Source organism: Apteryx mantelli, chromosome 30 (assembly GCF_036417845.1).
Source record: "Apteryx mantelli isolate bAptMan1 chromosome 30, bAptMan1.hap1, whole genome shotgun sequence".
Lineage (NCBI taxonomy): Eukaryota > Metazoa > Chordata > Aves > Apterygiformes > Apterygidae > Apteryx > Apteryx mantelli.
In genome coordinates, this window is record NC_090007.1 from 5180137 (window position 1) to 5198168 (window position 18032).

At 64.2% G+C, this 18032-nt stretch overlaps 1 protein-coding gene across 1 annotated transcript in view; it reads left to right on the plus strand.

The window, feature by feature from the left end:
* The first annotated feature begins 10784 nt into the window (after positions 1-10784).
* The window catches only part of ONECUT3 (one cut homeobox 3), a 32507-nt gene continuing 25259 nt past the window's right edge, over positions 10785-18032 (plus strand). Inside the window, exon 1 of the mRNA XM_013960824.2 lies at positions 10785-11814. Coding sequence (XP_013816278.2) covers positions 10785-11814 — 1030 coding nt within the window. The remainder of the gene's footprint in view (positions 11815-18032) is intronic.

Below are 18032 nucleotides of genomic sequence, written 5' to 3' on the forward strand. Positions count from 1 at the left end.
GGCCACACGCAGTCACTCAGCTCTCAAAATACAAACACGTCCCCTCATGAACACAGTGGAAATCCCAGATGACTGCCTTGGAGAGTGTCAGAATCAATCCAGCCCTATCTCTCCATCTCTCTCTATCGCCGCTGTTGCAAGTTAACTCCCTACCACACACCTCACCCATCATCTGCCATTTTCTCCTCCTCTCGGCATAACAGCTCAAGCTCCAACCCCTCCGTGGGCCACGCGGGAGAGGCACAGCGGTCGCCTGCCATCCCGGGATCTCGGCGTTTGACCTCCTTTTCAGGAGACTTTTGTCCCCAGAGACCCGCAGGTTTACCAGTGGCTCCCTCCCCGCGTGCACATGCTCGTGCGGGTGCCGTGTCGGGATACCCTTCTTTGAGATCTGTTTTAATCACATTTATACAGTGTAACCAGGGGAAGGAATCTATTGACAGTCTGTCTTCACATTTCTGTCAATTCTTCCGTGGACATCATTAAATCCAAGAGTGGATCTTAATTTAACGTGTTAGCTAACGGGTTATTTAATTAGTTTTCAATACCCCCCAAAAAGCAGGGGGGTGGGGAAATGGGTGGTGTATTAAGGTCGGGGGGAAAAAGAGAGCAAGATGATGAACACATCCAGGTTTCCCGGATCTGCAGAGAAATCGTCTCCTCGGCCCCTTCGCCCCTTCTCTCTCACAAGAAAGAGCCCTGTTGCGTTTCCCCTTCTCCCCACTGTGTTCAATAATAAATGAAAATGGTAAAAAGCAATTCATACACAGGCTAAGCGTCTGGATTTATTATCAAGACAATTACACCGAGGAGAATTCCCGGAAAATTACTCTTCGAAGTCTTTCTCTGCCACCCCCTCCTAGTTTGGATAAATACAGTAGCAATTACCGCTGAGGGAGAGAGGAGGGCACAGGGAGCAGGGTGCAACAGCAGCGCACCCCAGCGTGGCTCCATGTCAGGATGCGACCTGCCAGCTGGGACCAGGATCACTCCCTGACCAGGGCGTCGGGGAGTTTGGTGCAGGGGTGAGGTGTGTTCAGGGGGGAGCAGACACACGCATGCTTCACATGAGCAGATCTGCGAGATGGGTATCGATTATAGCCAGCTAGCTCAGGGTGTGTGTGTGTGATAGTGCTGTGTGGATATGAGCTGCTTTTGATTATTTTAGTGAAAAGCTCACCACGACCCAAGCAAGCCAGGGCTGGTGAGGGGCAGGCCTGGATGCCCTCTCCTGCATGGACCCTCTGTTTGGTCCCAGCAGACACCAGCCCAGCTGCTTGGGGAGAAGGTCCTGTCTGGCTGGTGGGTTGCCTCATCCCCCATCCCTGCATCTTTCCCCATCCCTGCATCATCCCCATCCCTGCCTCATCCCCCATCCCTGCATCATCCCCATCCCTGCCTCAGCCTTTATTCCTGCCTTGTCCCTGGTCCCTGCATCATCCCCATCCCTGCAACATCCCCATTCCCACATCATCCCTCAGCCCTGCATCATCCCCATTCCTGCCTCATCTCCCATCCCTGCCTTGTCCCTCACCCCACCTCATCACCCGTTCCTGCATCATCCCCATTCCTGTCTCATCCTTTATCCTTTCTGTGTCCCCTGTTCCTGTCTCATCCCCCATCCCTGCCTCCTCTGGGGTTTGCCCTGCAGCAGGAGTGGGTGTGCTGCCTCCGGGCATGCAGAGTCCCTGGAGTCCCTGTGAGCAGAGCAAAAAGCAACTGTTGCAGGGGCTGAGCTGGGGGAGGTGGGCTGGGGGGGGGGGGGGGAGGCGGCAAGGGCTGCGGCAGGAACCGGCGACCAGGAACACACCGCGTCTCCCCCCTCCCAGAGGCTCCCCCACAGCCGGGGCACTTCGGAGCCGCTTGCGGTGCAATCGAGCTGGAGGAGATGGTGCAGGAAGGACCGACCACACCTTTCCTGATGCCCTTGTGCTTTGGAAGCAAAGTGTCTAAAATCGGGATCGCCAGTTTTCCAAAAAAACTCAGATAGCTGCTTCCCGAGCTGGAAAAATGTATCCTGCTGCAACAGGAAAATACATATATACAAATATAAATCTAATATTTTTAAACACACTCGCATAGATATAAAATGAATACAATCACTCTGCGTGCATATACTTTTATATATATCCTTGTATGTATATATCATGTATAAAGTAAATACATATATATAGAATGGACGCAATTTCGGTGTTTAATATTTTGCATAAATGCACTACAGCAGCCCTGAAAGTGCTTAGTTTATCGTGTTACTCGGTGTTGCCCAAAGTGCCTCCGCTCGATGTTCTTACACAACTCCGGGGCGCGTGGGCGCGCACAGGCGGTGTCGGTGCGGGGGTCCAGCCTGCGGCGCGGCGGGGAGCGCGGCCGGGACAGGGACCGGAGCCCACGCTGGGAATCCGCCCCCGACGCCGCTCCGTGACCTGCCGGGGGGAAAGGGTCGGCCTGCCCACGCGTGGGCCCGCGGCGATGGGGAGCCTTTGAGACGGCCCGGCCGCGCCGCACCGCCGCGAGCGCTCCCTCGTTGTAACGCGCGCTGTCAAGCGCCTTGTAACGCGCGGTGTAACGCGCATTATAACGCACGGTGCAATGCACGTTATAACGCACGGTGCAATGCAGGCTCCGAGGACCGATTTGCCGCGTTTGTAACGCACGGCGCAATGCACGCTGGAAAGAGCGTTGTAACGCGGGTCGCCGTGACCGTTTCAACGCAGGGTGCAACGCAGGGTGCCCTGACCGTTTTAACGCCCTTGGCAGAGCGGTGCTCGGCCCGGCGGCAGCTGCCGGCCCGGCCTCCTCCTGCCGCGGCGGCGATGCCCGGCCGCTCCCCGGCCTCTTCTGCATCGCGAGAGGCGGAAAGTTGATTTTTTTTTTCCCCTTCCTGCTCAGACGGCCGGGCTTGAGGGCAAACAAAGTGCACAGAGAGCAAAAAGGGGGGGGACAGGATCGCCGGGAGCCGGCGCAAAGCCTGGCTTGGGGGAGTGGGAGGGGGCAAAACTGCCAGGGGGTTTGTGCCAGCCCGCAGGACGGGCGCCCTGGGCAAGGCGGTGCGGGGTCTCCACGCTCGCCGCAGCCCCTTGCATGTGCTCACACACACTAAACACGCACGCACACACACACGCGGGTTCCTTGTCCGCAGAGCACGGACACACTCGCTGCATTTCTCTTTTTTAAGCTTAAAATCCCGGCTGGGCCGGGACGCGCGGAGACGGGGGAAGGAGGGAAGGAGGAAAAAAAAAAAAAAGGGAAGAAAAATCCCACCTCGGAGCTTGGCGAAATTAACGCGTTTTTCATTGCTTTTCCCCCGAAAGCTCCGGCGGAGCCGAACCCTCCCTACGCCGCTGCCAGGGTGTAAAGTTCAGGGCTGGTCCGCAGTGAACTTTTGAAAACAAATTGCGGTTTAAAGAGGCTCTCGGAGGCCCCCGTTGATTTCGTCGGAGCTGGGGGCGCCGCGGGGGGACCGGCCCGGGGCCCCGGGCGGATCCGCGGCCCCGGACCCTGCCCGGGAACAGCGTCCCGGGCTGGACCGGAGCTCGGCGAGGCCGCTTCGTTTGGGGAAAACCTCTTAGGGATATATCGAAAATAGCAGCCGCCTTTCCTAAAATTGGTCCCGGGGGCGAAATTGGATGCAAAAAGGCTCCTGACTCGGCGCTCCAGCCAGCCCCGACCCCGCCACTGCCGGGCCGCCAAGTTTCAGGGCAGCGCAAAGTTTCGTGTCAAACGAGAAAATTCGCCCGAAAGCCCCTGGCGAGGCCGGATCCCCCCGCGGAGCCGCCCCGCCGCCGGCCGGTTTTATTTCGCCGTGTTTGTGCGGCTTCGCCCCGCGTCCAGCCCGGCGCCGGGGCCGGGACCCGCCGAGCCCGGGTGAACGCGGCAGGCGAACGGGGACGGCTGCGGGCGGCTGGAGAGGCTCCGTGGGGCGGACGGGGGCAGCCGGGGTCCCCCCCCCGGGCCACCCCGTTCCTGCCCTAAATGCGTCCGCGGCCGTTTCCGCGAAGGGGGGGGGGGAATTTTTCACCGAGGAATTAAAAAAAAAAAAAAACTCTAAAGGCAAAAAGAAGCCGCGAGCAGCGGGGAAAGGGCCTGATCTTGCAGCTAAAAACGTCTCAGAGAAAAAGCCGCAGAAGGTGCAAATCGGCAGCGAGAAGAGGCATCGGCATGAAATAATTTTAAGCGGAAAAAATGGTTGGTGGGAAAGGGGCTGGAGCGATTCCCGCGGCCCCTCGCCGAAATTCGTCCCTTAAACAAGGCAAAACAAAGTGCAACGCGCTGGGCGCAAAGCTGAAATCGGGGGGGAAATGGTACCCTAAAAAAGAGGGGCGGAGGGGGGCGGCGAGCCGCCGAGCTGCCCGCGCCCGTGGGTGCGCGGCTCGGCGCGCTCTGTCCCGCGGAGCCGCCGGGGGCTGCGCGCCGGCACCGCCGAACCGCGCAGAGCCTCGGGGGAGGCTGCGGGCGGGTTGGTGCACACTGAACCGGCAGGAATCGGGTCTTTAGTCCTGACGCTGAAACCCCGAAGCAGGTTTTCCCATATCCCGCTTTAATAACCCCAAATCCAGGCGGAACTTTTTTTCGGCGTCGCTGGATTTTCCTGCCTTGTTTTGTTTTGGAAGTGAAAGCGTTTGAATCCCCTTCAAGAACCAGTATCAAAGTCTCTTTTTTTAAAAGCTATTGATTGCAAAAGTCTTATTTAAACCAACACATTTTAGTTTCTCACATTTTAAAACATCATCTGGGGCCCATTGTATGGAAAATCGATTAGCAGAAATTGCCACGCTCTTTGCCTTACACTTGATTGTTGTAAAATCGAGACATCTATAGGCAAAGGCTGGGCTGGAAAATATTTGGAACCGAAATGAAAGGGTTTGCAAGGAATCTATAGGCACTAAATAATTCACCTGCCAGGCGATGGTGCTGTTATTTTGAAGCCTTAAAGAACTTTAAGGAACTTGATTTCCTATAGGAGAAGTGTTATGGCGAGATGCACACAGCTGCGCGGGAGCCACGTTGCCGGATCGCTTTCCTTCCGTACCTAGCAAAAAATGTTTTGATCCCCTGTTTCGTACCTGTTCGCCGGCTGCAACAAATAATGCCCGTAGGTTCACGTCTCACTCCTTTGGATATATTTCTGGACATGTCGTTTTTTGCTTTCGAGCTGTTCCTAAGGGGGGGGGGGGAGAAAAAAAAAAAAAGATTTGTGTTCGAAACAAATTCACTGCAACGCAGCAGCACTGACCCGGAAGGCAGAGGTATAACCGGGGAGGGGGGAAGCAATGCACGTCCTGCCTTTTACACGGGTTTTGAAAGGATCCGGGGCTGCCCGGGCCGGCCCCGCTGGCTGCCGCCGCGGCCGGCGCCTCCCTGCCCGGGGCCGCGGGACACGCGGGGCCGCGGCCGGCAGCTTCCCGGCAGCAGCCCCGGGACAGCGGAGACCTCGCCGGGGAGGGCAGCTCTGAGCACCGCGCTCCGACGGGGGGGACCGGTACGCAGACGGGGGGATGCTCAGCAGGGCCGTGTCCTGGCAGGATTATTTTTTTTGGGAGGGGGGAGTTAATTAGCTCCCCCCAGGTGACTCTTTCTCCGCACCCGTCCCGTCTAAACGAAACCGTGAGGTCACTCCGGGTGCGCAGCCCGGTCCCCCCCGCCCCGTCCCCAAGCCCGGGGGTGCAGGGGGCGCAGGGGGGGCCCGGGCCTGCTCTGCTGCTCTGCCTGGCGAAGAGAGGCCGGGCCGGGCCGGGCCAGGGCTCCCCTGGGCCCGGCGGTGCCGGCGCTCCCCCTCCGCACTTACCGCTCTCTGCCCCCCGGCTCCGCGCCTTGGGGTGCCGACACCGCCCGGCTCCTCTTGGTGAGCTGCCCGGGCGGCTTTAGAGGAGCAGAGGGATGGGAATTAAATAGAGAGAGGAAGCTCAGGAAGAAAGAGGAGGCGAGGGAAGGGATCAATAGCATCCAGCTGTCGAATGGAGAGAGGGGGAGAGGAATCGGCCGCGGCCGCAGCCAGCCCCGAGCTGGGGGCGCGCAGCGGCCGCGGAGAGGCCGGCGCGGTCCCGGGGCCCCGCGGAGGGCAGGCACCGGGGCTCCCAGCCCGCCGCCCCGACTCACTTCCCGTCCTTCCCGGTGCAGGGCCCACGGATCGGGCCTCCCCTCCGCTGCGCCCCCGCGGCCCTGCGGCACCCGGCCCTGGTGATCGGGAGGAGACGGTGCCCGCAGGCCGTCGGGGCCCCGCCGTGGGCACGGGGTGGGTGCGGGAGGGGGTACCGCCCGGGACCGTCCTTCGCCTACCGCCCGGCATCTCCCCCGAGGAGCAAGTGAGGACCCTGCCCGGCCCTGTTCCCGGCCCCCGTGAGCCATGCGCTCCGAGTACCAGCCCATCGCTCGAGCCTCTGGGCGCTCAGAGAGGCATCTCCGCGGCTGGAGCCGCCGGAAAGCGAGCAAACCCCGCCGGGCTCACACATCCCGGGAGCGGCTCGGGCCCGCACCCCGGCTCGGCACCTCCTTCCCGGCCGGGGGACCCCGCTCCTGCCGGGGGCTCCTGCCGCCTCTCGGCTCCCCCTTCCCCGCATGTCTCGGTGCCTCTAGCCTAATGATATTGCATCGATCGGGGAAGAGCCGTGGGGTGGGGGGCTCGGAGCCACCGCATTACTCAATTATGTCGCACTAATTACTAAAAAAAGTCTCTCTCGCTTTTTTGGCGATCGGTTGGTGCAAAGCTCCGCGGAGGGCAGCGCTTGTCCCGGTACCCCCGCGCCTCCCGGGGCTCCCGGCTCCGCGGCGCTGCGGGCGGGCCCCGGTGTCATCTCCCCGCGCCGTGTGCCCGGCCCGGGGACGCTGGGCAGGACGGCGAGAGCGTTGGGCAGCTGCAGAAATAGATCTATCGATGGGCCGGTCGATGGGCCGATCGATGCGCTATCGCCATTATTACACTCAATGAAACCGTTTCAGACGCGGCTGCTTCATCCCTGTTTGTCCCCCACCTCCTCCTCGTTGCGCACCTCGGTCCCCCATCCCCCGCCGGGCGCATCTCCCAGCCCTTCCCGGCTCCGGGCACCCCTGGCTCAGCCCTGCGGCTCGGGCTCGTGTTGGCAGCCTGGAAACCCCCCTGCCCGACGCCCACCAGCAGGTCGGGGGACTTCGCAACCGCGCCGAAGCCGCGGGGAACTCCGTGGGACACGCTGCCTCCCCGCCGGGCTCTGCGCTGGGCTCCCCCCGGGCCTCCCCGAACCTGCGACCCGCACCCGGGGCAGGTTCCCAAGTATCCCGGTTTCCTCCCTCTTTCCCGGCCCCGGGAAGGAAGCACCCGCGGGGTGTGAGCTGGGAGCGGGGATCCGGATTCCTCCCAGAGCCCACCTCGGCCTGGCCCATCCCGGCTCCAGGGGGCTGGACCGGGTCGTAAAGGAGTCGAAGGGTCAGAAAAGCCCCTGCCCTCCCCCGCGCCCGGGTGCAGCCCGGGTCCTCCGGCGCGGCTCGGTGCCCCGGGGCAGCAGCTGCATCTTGTCCTGCCCCTGGGACCTCTCCAGCCCCGGGAGGAGTCACAGCCCGGGGGCCGGGGGGAGCAGCCCCGCCAGCAGACCTGCATCCCGGGCGGAGCTGGGGGCCCGGACCCTTCATCCCCCCGGGCTCCTGCTCTGCGCTCTGCCTCCGATCTGCTAGTACCTGCCCTGCGCCCGCATCCTATGAACTTGCCGGGCTTTATTTTATTAAATTTTGCACTTAAGTGACTTCCCACGGGCTCAGGGAACGGCTGGATCTGGCATCGATCTTTATTTATGCTTGGGAAAGAGCGAGCGAGCGAGAGAGCAGGACTCCATCCCATCAGTCCTAGAGTGGAAGCCGAGATTTCAAATTCCAAGAAGAAATTCGCCAGCACGTTTCCCTTTTGCCTGGAGAGGGAAGAGATGAGCTGGGATGGGAGGAGCTGGACTGGGATAGGAAGGAGTGAGATGGATTGGGATGGACTGAGTTGTTAGTATAGATGGGATGGGATGGGATGGGATGGGGTGAACTGGACTGAGTTAAACTGGTATGTAGGTCGGGGTGGGATGGGTTGAGTTGGGCTGGGCTGGACGCGAAGTTAATTTTTGTTAAATTATTCTTTGTGAATTCGGGCACCAGGTGACAACCTGATTACTCCCCCGCCGCTCTCAGCCCCCGGCAGTCCTCTCGCTGCTGCCCAAAAGACAGAGCTCCCAGGCCCCCCCTCAGTCATCGGAGCCTCCCGGAGCCAGGCAGTCACCGGGGACCGGACAGCCCTGACGATGCCCGCCCGGAGGTGGCGGGTCGCACCCGACCCTGGGCTCGCCGGGGCGATCGCCGGGAGCTGCCGGCCCTGCCTGCCCGCCCGCCCGGGGTGCCGGGGGCTGCGGCTGTGGCGTCTCGCTGCCCCGGGAGGATCCCTTCTCTGGGCAGGAGGGGCCCGGGGTGGCAGGAGGCGACTAGCTGGGTCCCGCAGCCGGGGACCGCGGGGGACACTGGAAACTTGCTGATAAAGAGCTCCAGAACCCAGCCTGCCCCATGGCCTAAAACTCAGCTCGCATCTGCTCTTCCTTCTTTCCCTTTCCCTTTCCATTTTTTTCCATTTCCCTTCCCCCTTTCTTTTCCCTTCTCCCTTTCTCTTTCCCTTCCCCTTTTCCCTTTCCCTTTCCATTTTCCCTTTCCCTTTCCATTCCCCCTTTCCCTTTCCATTCTCCCTTTCCCTTTCCATTCTCCCTTTCCCTCTTCCCCTTTCCTCCTTTCCCTTTCTCTTTTCTTTCCCCATAGCCTCTGCACCGTGGCCTGCTCGGCAGCGCTGTGCGTGCCGGCCCCACGCGTGTCCGTGGGGGTCCTCCCACACCCGTGGTTCCCTGCAGGGCCCCGGCTGCAAAACGCCTCCGCTCCCCGGGAGCCCTGGGGGGCCTGGCTGCCCCGCCGGGACCACCGGGGCACGGCCCGGAGCTGTCCCCGTCGGACGGGTGCGGGGGGACAGACAGGTGGATGGATGCGGAGGGGGACATGCTTGGGGACAAACAGGTGTTTGGGGACACACAGATGTGTTTTGGGGACAGGTGTGTGTGTGAGGCGCCCAGATGTAGGGGGGACAAGTGTGGGGGAGGCAGCCAGGTCGGGGGGGGGGCACAGAGGTGACTGTGCAGGCAGGCAGGAGCAGGGGGCCGGGAGTGGGGGGGGCTGCCAGGTGGGGAGGGCAAGGCGGTGTGTGTCTTCGGAGGGACAGGTTTGGGGGCAAAAGAGGTGTCGAGAAGGCAGCCAGACGGGGAGGGGGGAGATGTAGCTGGGGGGGATACAGGCATATTCAGAGGGCAGCGAGGGTTTCGGGTTGTGTTCGAGGTGCATCCAGGTGGGGGGGGAAGGCAGATGTGCCGGAGGGACGAGAGTATTTGGGGGGGCAGCCGGGTGGGTGTTGGAGCAGCAGGTATGGTTGCGCGGCAGCCAGGTGAGAGGGGGCAGATGTGTTTGGGGGCAGCCAGGGGTGTGCAGGGGGCACCCAGGAGCGGTAGGCACCCAGGTGGGTGGAGGCAGGGATGCTGGGCGGCAGCGCAGGGTATGGGGGGGGGAGTGTATGGGGGACAGCCAGCTGTTTGTGCTGGCGACCGAGGTGTGGGGGTGACACGTGTAGGGGGACAGGATTGTCGGGAGTGCAGCGAGATGTGTGTCCTGGGGGACAGATGTGTGTACAAGGGGGCAGGTTGGGGGGCAGAAAGTGTGTGAGGGCGGTTGGGACAGGGAGCAGGCGTGTGGTGGGGGACAGATGTGAGGTGCCGCCAGCTGCGGGGGACCGGTGGGGAGGGACAGATGCGTGGTGGGGATCAGGCGGGGTGGCATCCAGATGTGCGCCAGGGGCCAGGTGTGTACAGAGCGGACGAGTATGCAGTGCAGCCAGATACGTGCACTGTAGAGTAGCCCGGTGTGTGCCGGGGGGCCTGTGCGGCGGAGGTACAGGTGTGTGCCGGGGGTCAGGTCTGTTTTGGCATGCCCAGAGGGTGCGCTGCTGCCAGATGTTTGCATCGGTGGCCAGATGTTTGCCACAAGGCGCATCCCGCAGTGCGCCGAGGGACAGAGATGGGGGGGCGGGTGGCAGCCAGATGTGCCTCCAGCGGCGTGCCTGGGACCAGATGTGGTGCGTCCGGGGGCACAGCTGTGTGCCGGTGGCACAGGTGGGGGTCAGCCAGATGTGTGCGCGGGGGGGGGCGATGGGGGGTGGGTCCCGGTGGGGCAGTTGCGCGGCGCTTCCAGCTGCAAAGAAGGCCCCGGCTGCGCTCCAGAGCCCCGCCAGATGTGCCCGCTCCCCCCCCAGCTGTGCGCCCCGGGAGGGGGGTTGCGCGGCGCGGGGGCGCAGGCGGGTGCGCGCCCGGGGCGCCGCCCCCCCCCCCGCCGCTCCCGGCGCGGGCGGGGGGAGGCGGGGCGGCGCTGACGTCACGCCGCCGGCCCAGAGCGAGGCTGCCGGGAGCCGGCGGCCGAGGCGCTCCGCAGCCGCGCCGAGCGCACGCACCGCGGCTCGCTCCGCGCCCGGCCGGGAGCCGCGCCGCGCCGCGCGGGCGGCGGTGCAGCGAGGCGCGCGGGGGCGGCCGGGCGGCCGGGCGGCGGCGCATCATGCTGGCCTGAGCGCGGGGCGCGCGCGCCATCGATCCCCAAATCGCGGAGTCTGAATTAATCCGGGCAGCCGGCGCGGGGGGTGGCGGCGGCGGCGGTGGAGGAGGAGGAGGAGGAGGAGGAGGAGGTGGCGGCGGCGGCGGGGGGGGTGGGGGAGGAAGGCAGCGAGCGAGCGGGCGAGGCAGCGCCAGAGCCCGGCGGACACCATGGAGCTGGCGATGGAGAACCTGGGCAGCCTGCACGGCGTCCCGCACTCGCAGCCCGCCGAACTCATGAGCCCGGCCCACGGGCGCCAGGGCTCGCACCGCAACCTGGTGCCGCACGCCCGGCCCGCCATGGTCTCCAGCATGGCCTCCATCCTGGAGGGAGGCGACTACCGCGCCGAGCACAGCCTGGCCGCCCCGCTGCACCCGGCCATGAGCATGTCCTGCGAGTCGCCGTCCGGCATGAGCCTGAGCAGCACCTACACCACGCTGACCCCCCTGCAGCACCTGCCGCCCATCTCCACCGTCTCGGAGAAGTTCCACCACCCGCACCACCACCACCACCACCACCACCCGCACCAGCGCCTCGCCGGCAACGTGAGCGGCAGCTTCACCCTCATGCGCGACGAGCGGAGCCTCGCCTCCATGGGCAACCTCTACAGCCACTACCCCAAGGACATGCCGTCCATGGGGCAGCCCCTCTCGCCGCTCCCCAACGGCCTGGGCAGCCTGCACAACGCGCAGCAGCCGCTGGCCCCCTACGGCCCCGGGGGCCACCTGCCCAACGAGAAGATGCTCTCGCCCAACGGCTTCGACTCGCACGCCGCGATGCTGTCCCGGGGCGAGGAGCACCTGGCCCGGGGGCTGGCGGCGCCCAGCTCGGCCATGATGCCGCCGCTCAACGGGATGCACCCGCACGGCCACCACCACGCTCAGCCCGGCGGCTCCCTCCTGGGCGAGCGGGAGCGGCAGGCCTCCGCCTCGGGCTCGCAGCCCGGCGGCTCCGGGCAGGTGGAGGAGATCAACACCAAAGAGGTGGCTCAGCGGATCACGGCCGAGCTGAAGCGCTACAGCATCCCGCAGGCGATCTTTGCGCAGAGGATCTTGTGCCGCTCTCAAGGGACCCTCTCGGACCTGCTGCGGAACCCCAAGCCCTGGAGTAAGCTCAAGTCGGGCCGGGAGACTTTCCGGAGGATGTGGAAATGGTTGCAGGAGCCGGAATTTCAGAGGATGTCCGCGCTCAGGCTCGCAGGTAGGGCACGGCGGGTGTGCGAGGGCACCTGGGAGTCTGGTCCCGAAACCTTCGGGGGTGTCTGGGTGTGCGGCTGCGTGTGTACGTGTGTGCTACCGGCCTGTCACACGCCTGAGGGCCCCCCCTTGCACACGCAGTGCTTGTGCAAGGCGCACACGGGGCAGCCGAGGGAGCCGGGACGCACACGCAGCCCGTGCTCTCCGCCGGCTGCTCGGCATTGGGAAGCGATCGTGTGTGTGCGGCGGGGCGGGTGTTACCAGCTGCTTTAAAGTCTTGAGAAGATAGGGACGGAAATTATATTTAACGCAAATTCCCCCCTCCCCCCCCGCCCCCGGGCCTGCTACAGGCAAATACAGAGATCATAGGTCGCAGGAGCCGGGAATATTAATGCAAGAGGTTGCCCGGTACTACCGGACATTCTGCCCCCACCACCCTGGCTCCAGCCCTGGCTATTATTTCCCGTTAATCCCGACGGCTGAAGCGGCCCCTTCCCCACGCTGGGGACCCCGGGGCGCTGCTGACACCCTGCCGCCCGCGGCCGCCGGGTCCAGGCTGAGCGGCAGCCCGGCTCCTTCATTTTCCGTTTGGCACCGCCGATCAGTGCCTGCGGCCCGAGCTGTGCTCGGCAAAACCTCCGGCTCCGTCCTCCCGCTGCCCGTTTTCGCCCCTCGGGCCAAAGCGGGTTTTTGCCGGTGAAATGGTGTTGCCTGCATGGGACCAAAAATCGAGACGGGGAGCCCCGGGCAGCGCCCGGCGCTGCGCTCCGGCCCCTCTGCAGGCACCGGCTCCCCCGGGGAAAAGAAGCAAATGTCCCCCCGGTTCCGCTTTGGGGGGGAGCAGGTGCTGCTCCCCAGGACCGCGGGGTGCGCAGCCCACCGCCCGGCTCCGCGCTCGCCCCCGGGGGGGTTTATGCGGCCTCAGGCCGGCTTGGGCCGCAGGGTCAGGGACGTGTCTGCTGGAAAAACGCGTGTTCGCGGCGCGGACACCTGCGGGCCGTGCTGTGGGCGCCGCTGGCTGTTGCAGCGCTACCGGCTCCGAGGGGGTGGCCCGGCTAAGCGGTCCTCCGCGGTGCGCGGAGCCGCAGGCGCGGCTGGGGTCTGTGTGCGGACGAGCAGAGACAAGGGCCAAGGGCTGGGAGAGGTGTCAGAGCCGAGCGCAGAGGTGCCTGGCTCTTCCTGCGGGATCCCTCCCAGCCCTTCTGCCCCGGGCTCGGCTCATCCCCGCTCCCCGGGAAAGACGGTCCCGGCTCGGCGAACCCAAGCGGGGGTGGCTGTGGGTCATAGGAAGGAGGGGTCATTTTTAAAGAAGTCATAATTCCCCGTGGGGCAGAAGGGGCATGGCAGGGTGCGACCCGCCGGGGCACTCCGCACGGCGAGGAGTCCGCCGTTATTTATGGAGGAGAGCAGCGTTCATATGTATTTAGTGTAATTCAGTTGCTCTTTAATTAGGGCAGGGTAGTGGCATCTTTTAGTTCCAGTCGATGCCCTATTGAAAAGCAGTTAATAGAATGCAAATTGTTCCTGGCTTTACAAGGTTCTGGTAAATAAAGATTTAAACACTGCCGCGATCGGCCGTTTAATGCCCCCGTTGTTCGGGCTAATTGAGCGGTGGGTGGCTGATTTCTGACTCGCCAAAACTTAAAATAATACTAGTGGTTACGATGATGAAAATTAACCCGCTTAGCCGGGAGGTGCGGGGAAGTCCGTGCCCGCTGGTCCCGGCTTTCCTGGGCCCGAGGTGGGAGCCTGAACCCGGCGCGGCGGAGGCCGGCAGGGCTCGGCCCTGTCCTCGCTTCCATCGCTTCCGTCCTTCGCCCGGTGTCTGGAGAGGTTTATTCGCCCCAAAATGGTTTTTAATCTCTCTGCCGCGACCTTCCCTGTGCCCCAAGGGGCGCTTTGCGCGAGGGGGGAATTTACTTCCGTAAATTGAAATCACCATTTCGTAGGGGCAGTTTGTAATTCTTCGCTTTCCGCGAGGAAAACCCGGCGATGGATTCGGCTCCGTTAAACCACAGCTTCCCCACGCGGGAGCAGGGCCGCGGGCGCCCCGGCCGCCGGGACCGAGCGGCCCGTCGGGGCGGTGCCGCCGGGGGAGCCGCGCTCCGCAACGGCCCCGGTTACCGCGCCGCCCGGACCGGGGGAGCCGCCCCGGCCGCCCCGAGGCCTCCCCGGTCCGACGCCTTTGTTCCCGTCTCCCGGCGCCGCTGCCGCCCCGCTGGGCCCCGGTTTCGTTTCGTTTCTCTCGCCGCGTTTCCGCGCCGAAGGAGCCGCCCTGGGGACCGGCGAGCCGCGGCGGGGAGGCCGGGCGGTCTGCGCGGGGTCAGCCCCGGTGAGCCACGTCGTGGGGCAGGTTAAAGCCCCTCTGAGGGGCGCCTGGGGGAGCCGAGGTCGGTTTAGAAAGGCCCCTGGCTTTTCAAGGCTGTGGTTTTCCTACTGGGCCGAGTGCGGCCCCGCCGCAGCATACGGGCGTCGGGGGAAGCCGCCGGAGAAGCGGGACCGGGGCCCCGCAGCCGACCGGGCCCGCGCAGGGTCCGCGGGTCCCCGCGGGCGCACGGCGGGGCGCAGCCGGGGAGCCCCGAGTGGCCGCGGGCTCCCTCCGGCCCCGCTCCTCATCCTGAGCGGCTCCCACGCCACGGCCCGTGTGCCAGCCCCCGCGCGTACGGCCTCGGGTTGCCTTTAAAAGCATGATTATATGGAAGAGGGTCAGGTGGGGGGGGCCGTGCCCGGCCTCTCCGATCGATGCAGGCGAATGCCTCCCCCTGATTCACCCCGGGGCCGCCGATCGATCCTGCTCGTCCTTTTATACCGTCTCCAAACGCTGGGAAAGCGCCGCCGCGGAGCAGCCCTGGGCTGGGGGGGGGGGGGGGAACCGGAGGGGCCAGGAGGGCTGCGACCCCCGGCCCGGCCCCGGCGAGGCTGAGCCGGGGCTGCGGCAGGAACAGCATCCTGGGAATAGTAGAGTCGCCTCCTCTCCCAGCGCAAGAAAAAAGTGTTTTTCAGACGGGAGAACCCCGGCGGGGGGCACAGCCAGGACGAGGGGCCGCGGGGAGAGCCCGAGCGGGGTCGGCGGGGCCTGAGTCCCGACGGCGCCGGGCCTGGCAGTGTGGCCGCGGCCGAGCCCTGGCACACGGCTCTGCCCGGGGCGCCCGGCCCCGTCGGGACACCCAGCACACGGCTGGTCCTCGCCAGCTTGGCCGCCACGCCGGGCCCGCAGCTCAGGCCATTTGGCCGGGTTCAGGAGTCCATCTGATGTATTAGTTCGAGTCAGTAAATAGAGGATCAATAAACAAGCTGGGCCCCTATAAATGGCAATTGCTGCTTTTCTCTTCTTTCCACTCCAATTCCCCCCTCTCGCCGCCCCATGCACAGATGAACCATTAATTATTCAGCCGGGGCCCTGCCGCCTCCCCGGGCAGCGCAGCAGCTGGGGGGGCTACGAGCTGCCCCCCCCTCCCCAAAGCCCGCACCTCCCCGCGCCGTCTCCCTCCAGCACCGGGCGGGCAGCGGCTCCTCTCCCCGCGCCGGGCTCCGCACAATAGGGGCGTCTCATTGAGAAACATCTGGGCAACAGCTGGCGGCTGCCCGGCCCGTCCCCTCGGCCCATCCATCTTTCCGCAGTCCCCTCCGCAAGATGCAGCTCCGCAAACTTCGTCCCCCCCCCCCCCCACCTCCGCGGCCGCCTGCGAGGCCGGAGCCGGTGGGGAGCGAGGTGGGGAGAGCGCCCGGCCCCGCTGCGCGGCCACCGCGGGCGGCACCTCTGGGGTGACCCCCGCAAAGCGCCCTTGGGACCCTGAGCGACACAGCCGGACTGCGACCCCCGCCGGTGCTGCGGGCAGGGGGTTGTCCCCCGACGGGGCTGCTCCTGGGGTGCAAGCGGAGACCTCCCCCCCCATCTCTGCCTTGCCCGGTCCCTCTGTCGGCAGCGCCGGAGCTGCTGGGTGCCCCCGGTGCTAAGGGGGGGGGGGTGCCCGCCCCCTCTTTGATCGAGGGCATTGGCACGGCTCTGCTCGGGGCGCAGGGGACGGGGACCCCCCCCACACCCCACTCCTCGCACGGAGCCTCAAATCTCGCTTCGCCATGTCAAGCCCTCCCCAAAGAGTACAGTTACCCGTCGGGGGGTGGGGGTGCCCATCCGCCCTCACCTTAATTAGCAATTAGAGGGAGCGGAGCCCCGTGCTCTGCAGCACCCTCAGGCCCCCTGCCCGCAACCACCGTCGAGGGGCCGCAGAAAAGCCCGTGGCTGCGGGCGGGCAGGCAGCAGGGCCGGGCAGGGGCGAGTTGGTCCCCCCGGCCCTGGAGAGGTGCTGCCGGGCTGCCTGCAGCGGAGCTGCTTCGCTCCGAACCTCCAGCCGTGCCCGGCCCCGGCCTCCGGCCCGCGGTGCTGCGGCAGCGCTGCGCGGTGCAGCGCGGCCGGGCGGGCAGGGAGCGGGGCCGGGGGGGCCGCGGGTGGCCGCGCACCCCGGGAGAGATCCCGGATCCAGCGAGCAACGGCCCCGTCTGCCTCTGCGGCCTCCCAGTCTCATCCCCACACGCGGCAGTGCGTTTCAGAGCGATTTCTCCCCCAAGGAACAAGCTTGCCAAAGCTGCTGGGTTTCTTCTTAAAACTGCACAAGCAGAGGAGCGTGCAGAAACGACCCCCCCCACCCGCGATCCCCCACCCACGATCCCCCCCACCCACGATCCTGGTCTCTCCCTGGCGTTTCCCGAGGGAGAGCAAAAGAGGCTCGACGGCATCCGGCTCCGTTTCCATGCGCCTATTTGGGAGCCGTGTGCTCACCTGCGCTCCCATCCTTGCGTGTCCGTGGGTCAGTGGGTGCGCTCCCATCCCTGTGTGTTCCCGTAGGGCAGTGGGTGCGTTTGCGCTCCCCCCCCCCCTCCCCGGCCCTTCTGGGACGGTTTCTGCCGTTTTAGCACAAAGCACATTTAGGTGGTGACGCCTCCGTCTCTGGCTCCGCTTCCCACCGTTCCCGGCGCTCCCGCTCCCGTGCCCGGCCCCGGGCTCGGCGGGGTCGGGAGGGCCGAGGGGCCGCTGCCCCTGCGGACCTGGGTGTGAAAAACCCCATCCCCGCCACGGATTTATTCATACACCCAGGAATAGAAAATTCACTTGTGATTATTACGGGGGAGGGCGATAACATCGTTGTTTTCCTTTTGCAACACGGTCACTCCTCCATCTCTGCGTTTATTTGTCCTTAACTCGAATTAGCACTTAGCTGATAAATCATTTGGTGTTTTTCCCCTTGCTGCTGCGAGGTGCGTTTCTGCTTGCGAAATCCAGCCGCTTGCATAAAGCATTTGATCCGCGGAGCAGATTTATGGGCCAGTCGATAGGATCCCTCCTCGCAGGAAGCCGGCGCGGGAGGCATTCCCGGCCCTCTACGGGCTCTTCGCCGGTTCCCCGCACGGCTGGAGCCGGCTTGGTGCGATCAGCCCCGGCGCAGGCAGCGCGCTCCGCGGCGAGGCGAAGTCACGCGTGGGCCAGGTCCCACGCGCGAAACCGCCCGCAGCCGCCCGACGACCGTGTCCGCGGTGACAGTCCGCGCACGGCGCCCGCCCGCAGCGGGAATGGCTGTTTCTTAGCCAAAATATTTCCCGTTGCTAGTAGCCAAAAGGAGCCACCGCGGGCAGGGGCGGCCGAGTGGGTCCCGCGGCCGCGTTGCCCCGGAGGGAGCCGAACCCGTCCCCAAACCGGGCCCGGGATGGACCCGCCGCTCGCAACGGGCGAGAGAGGCTTAGCCAAGCAGACGCCAGAATTCGTTTTCTTTTACCTTTACCTTTTCCTTTTCTTTTTTAATTTTCTTTCCTTTTTCTTTTTCTATTCCTATTCTTTCATTTTTATTTCCTTTTTCCTTTTTCATTTTTCGTTTTTCGTTCTTCTCCTTTTCTCTTTCTGTCTTTTTCGAATCCTTTCCCTTTTCTCTTTTCGTTTTTCGTTTTTGTTATTTTTTTCTTTATTCCTTTCCTTTCCTTTCCTTTCCTTTCCTTTCCTTTCCTTTCCTTTCCTTTCCTTTCCTTTCCTTTCCTTCCCTTCCCTTCCCTTCCCTTCCCTTCCCTTCCCTTCCCTTCCCTTCCCTTCCCTTCCCTTCCCTTCCCTTCCCTTTCCTCTCCCTTTTCTTTTTTCCATCTGTTTCTCCTTTTCTTTTCTTTTCTTTTCTTTTCTTTTCTTTTCTTTTCTTTTCTTTTCTTTTCTTTTCTTTTCTTTTCTTTTCTTTTCTTTTC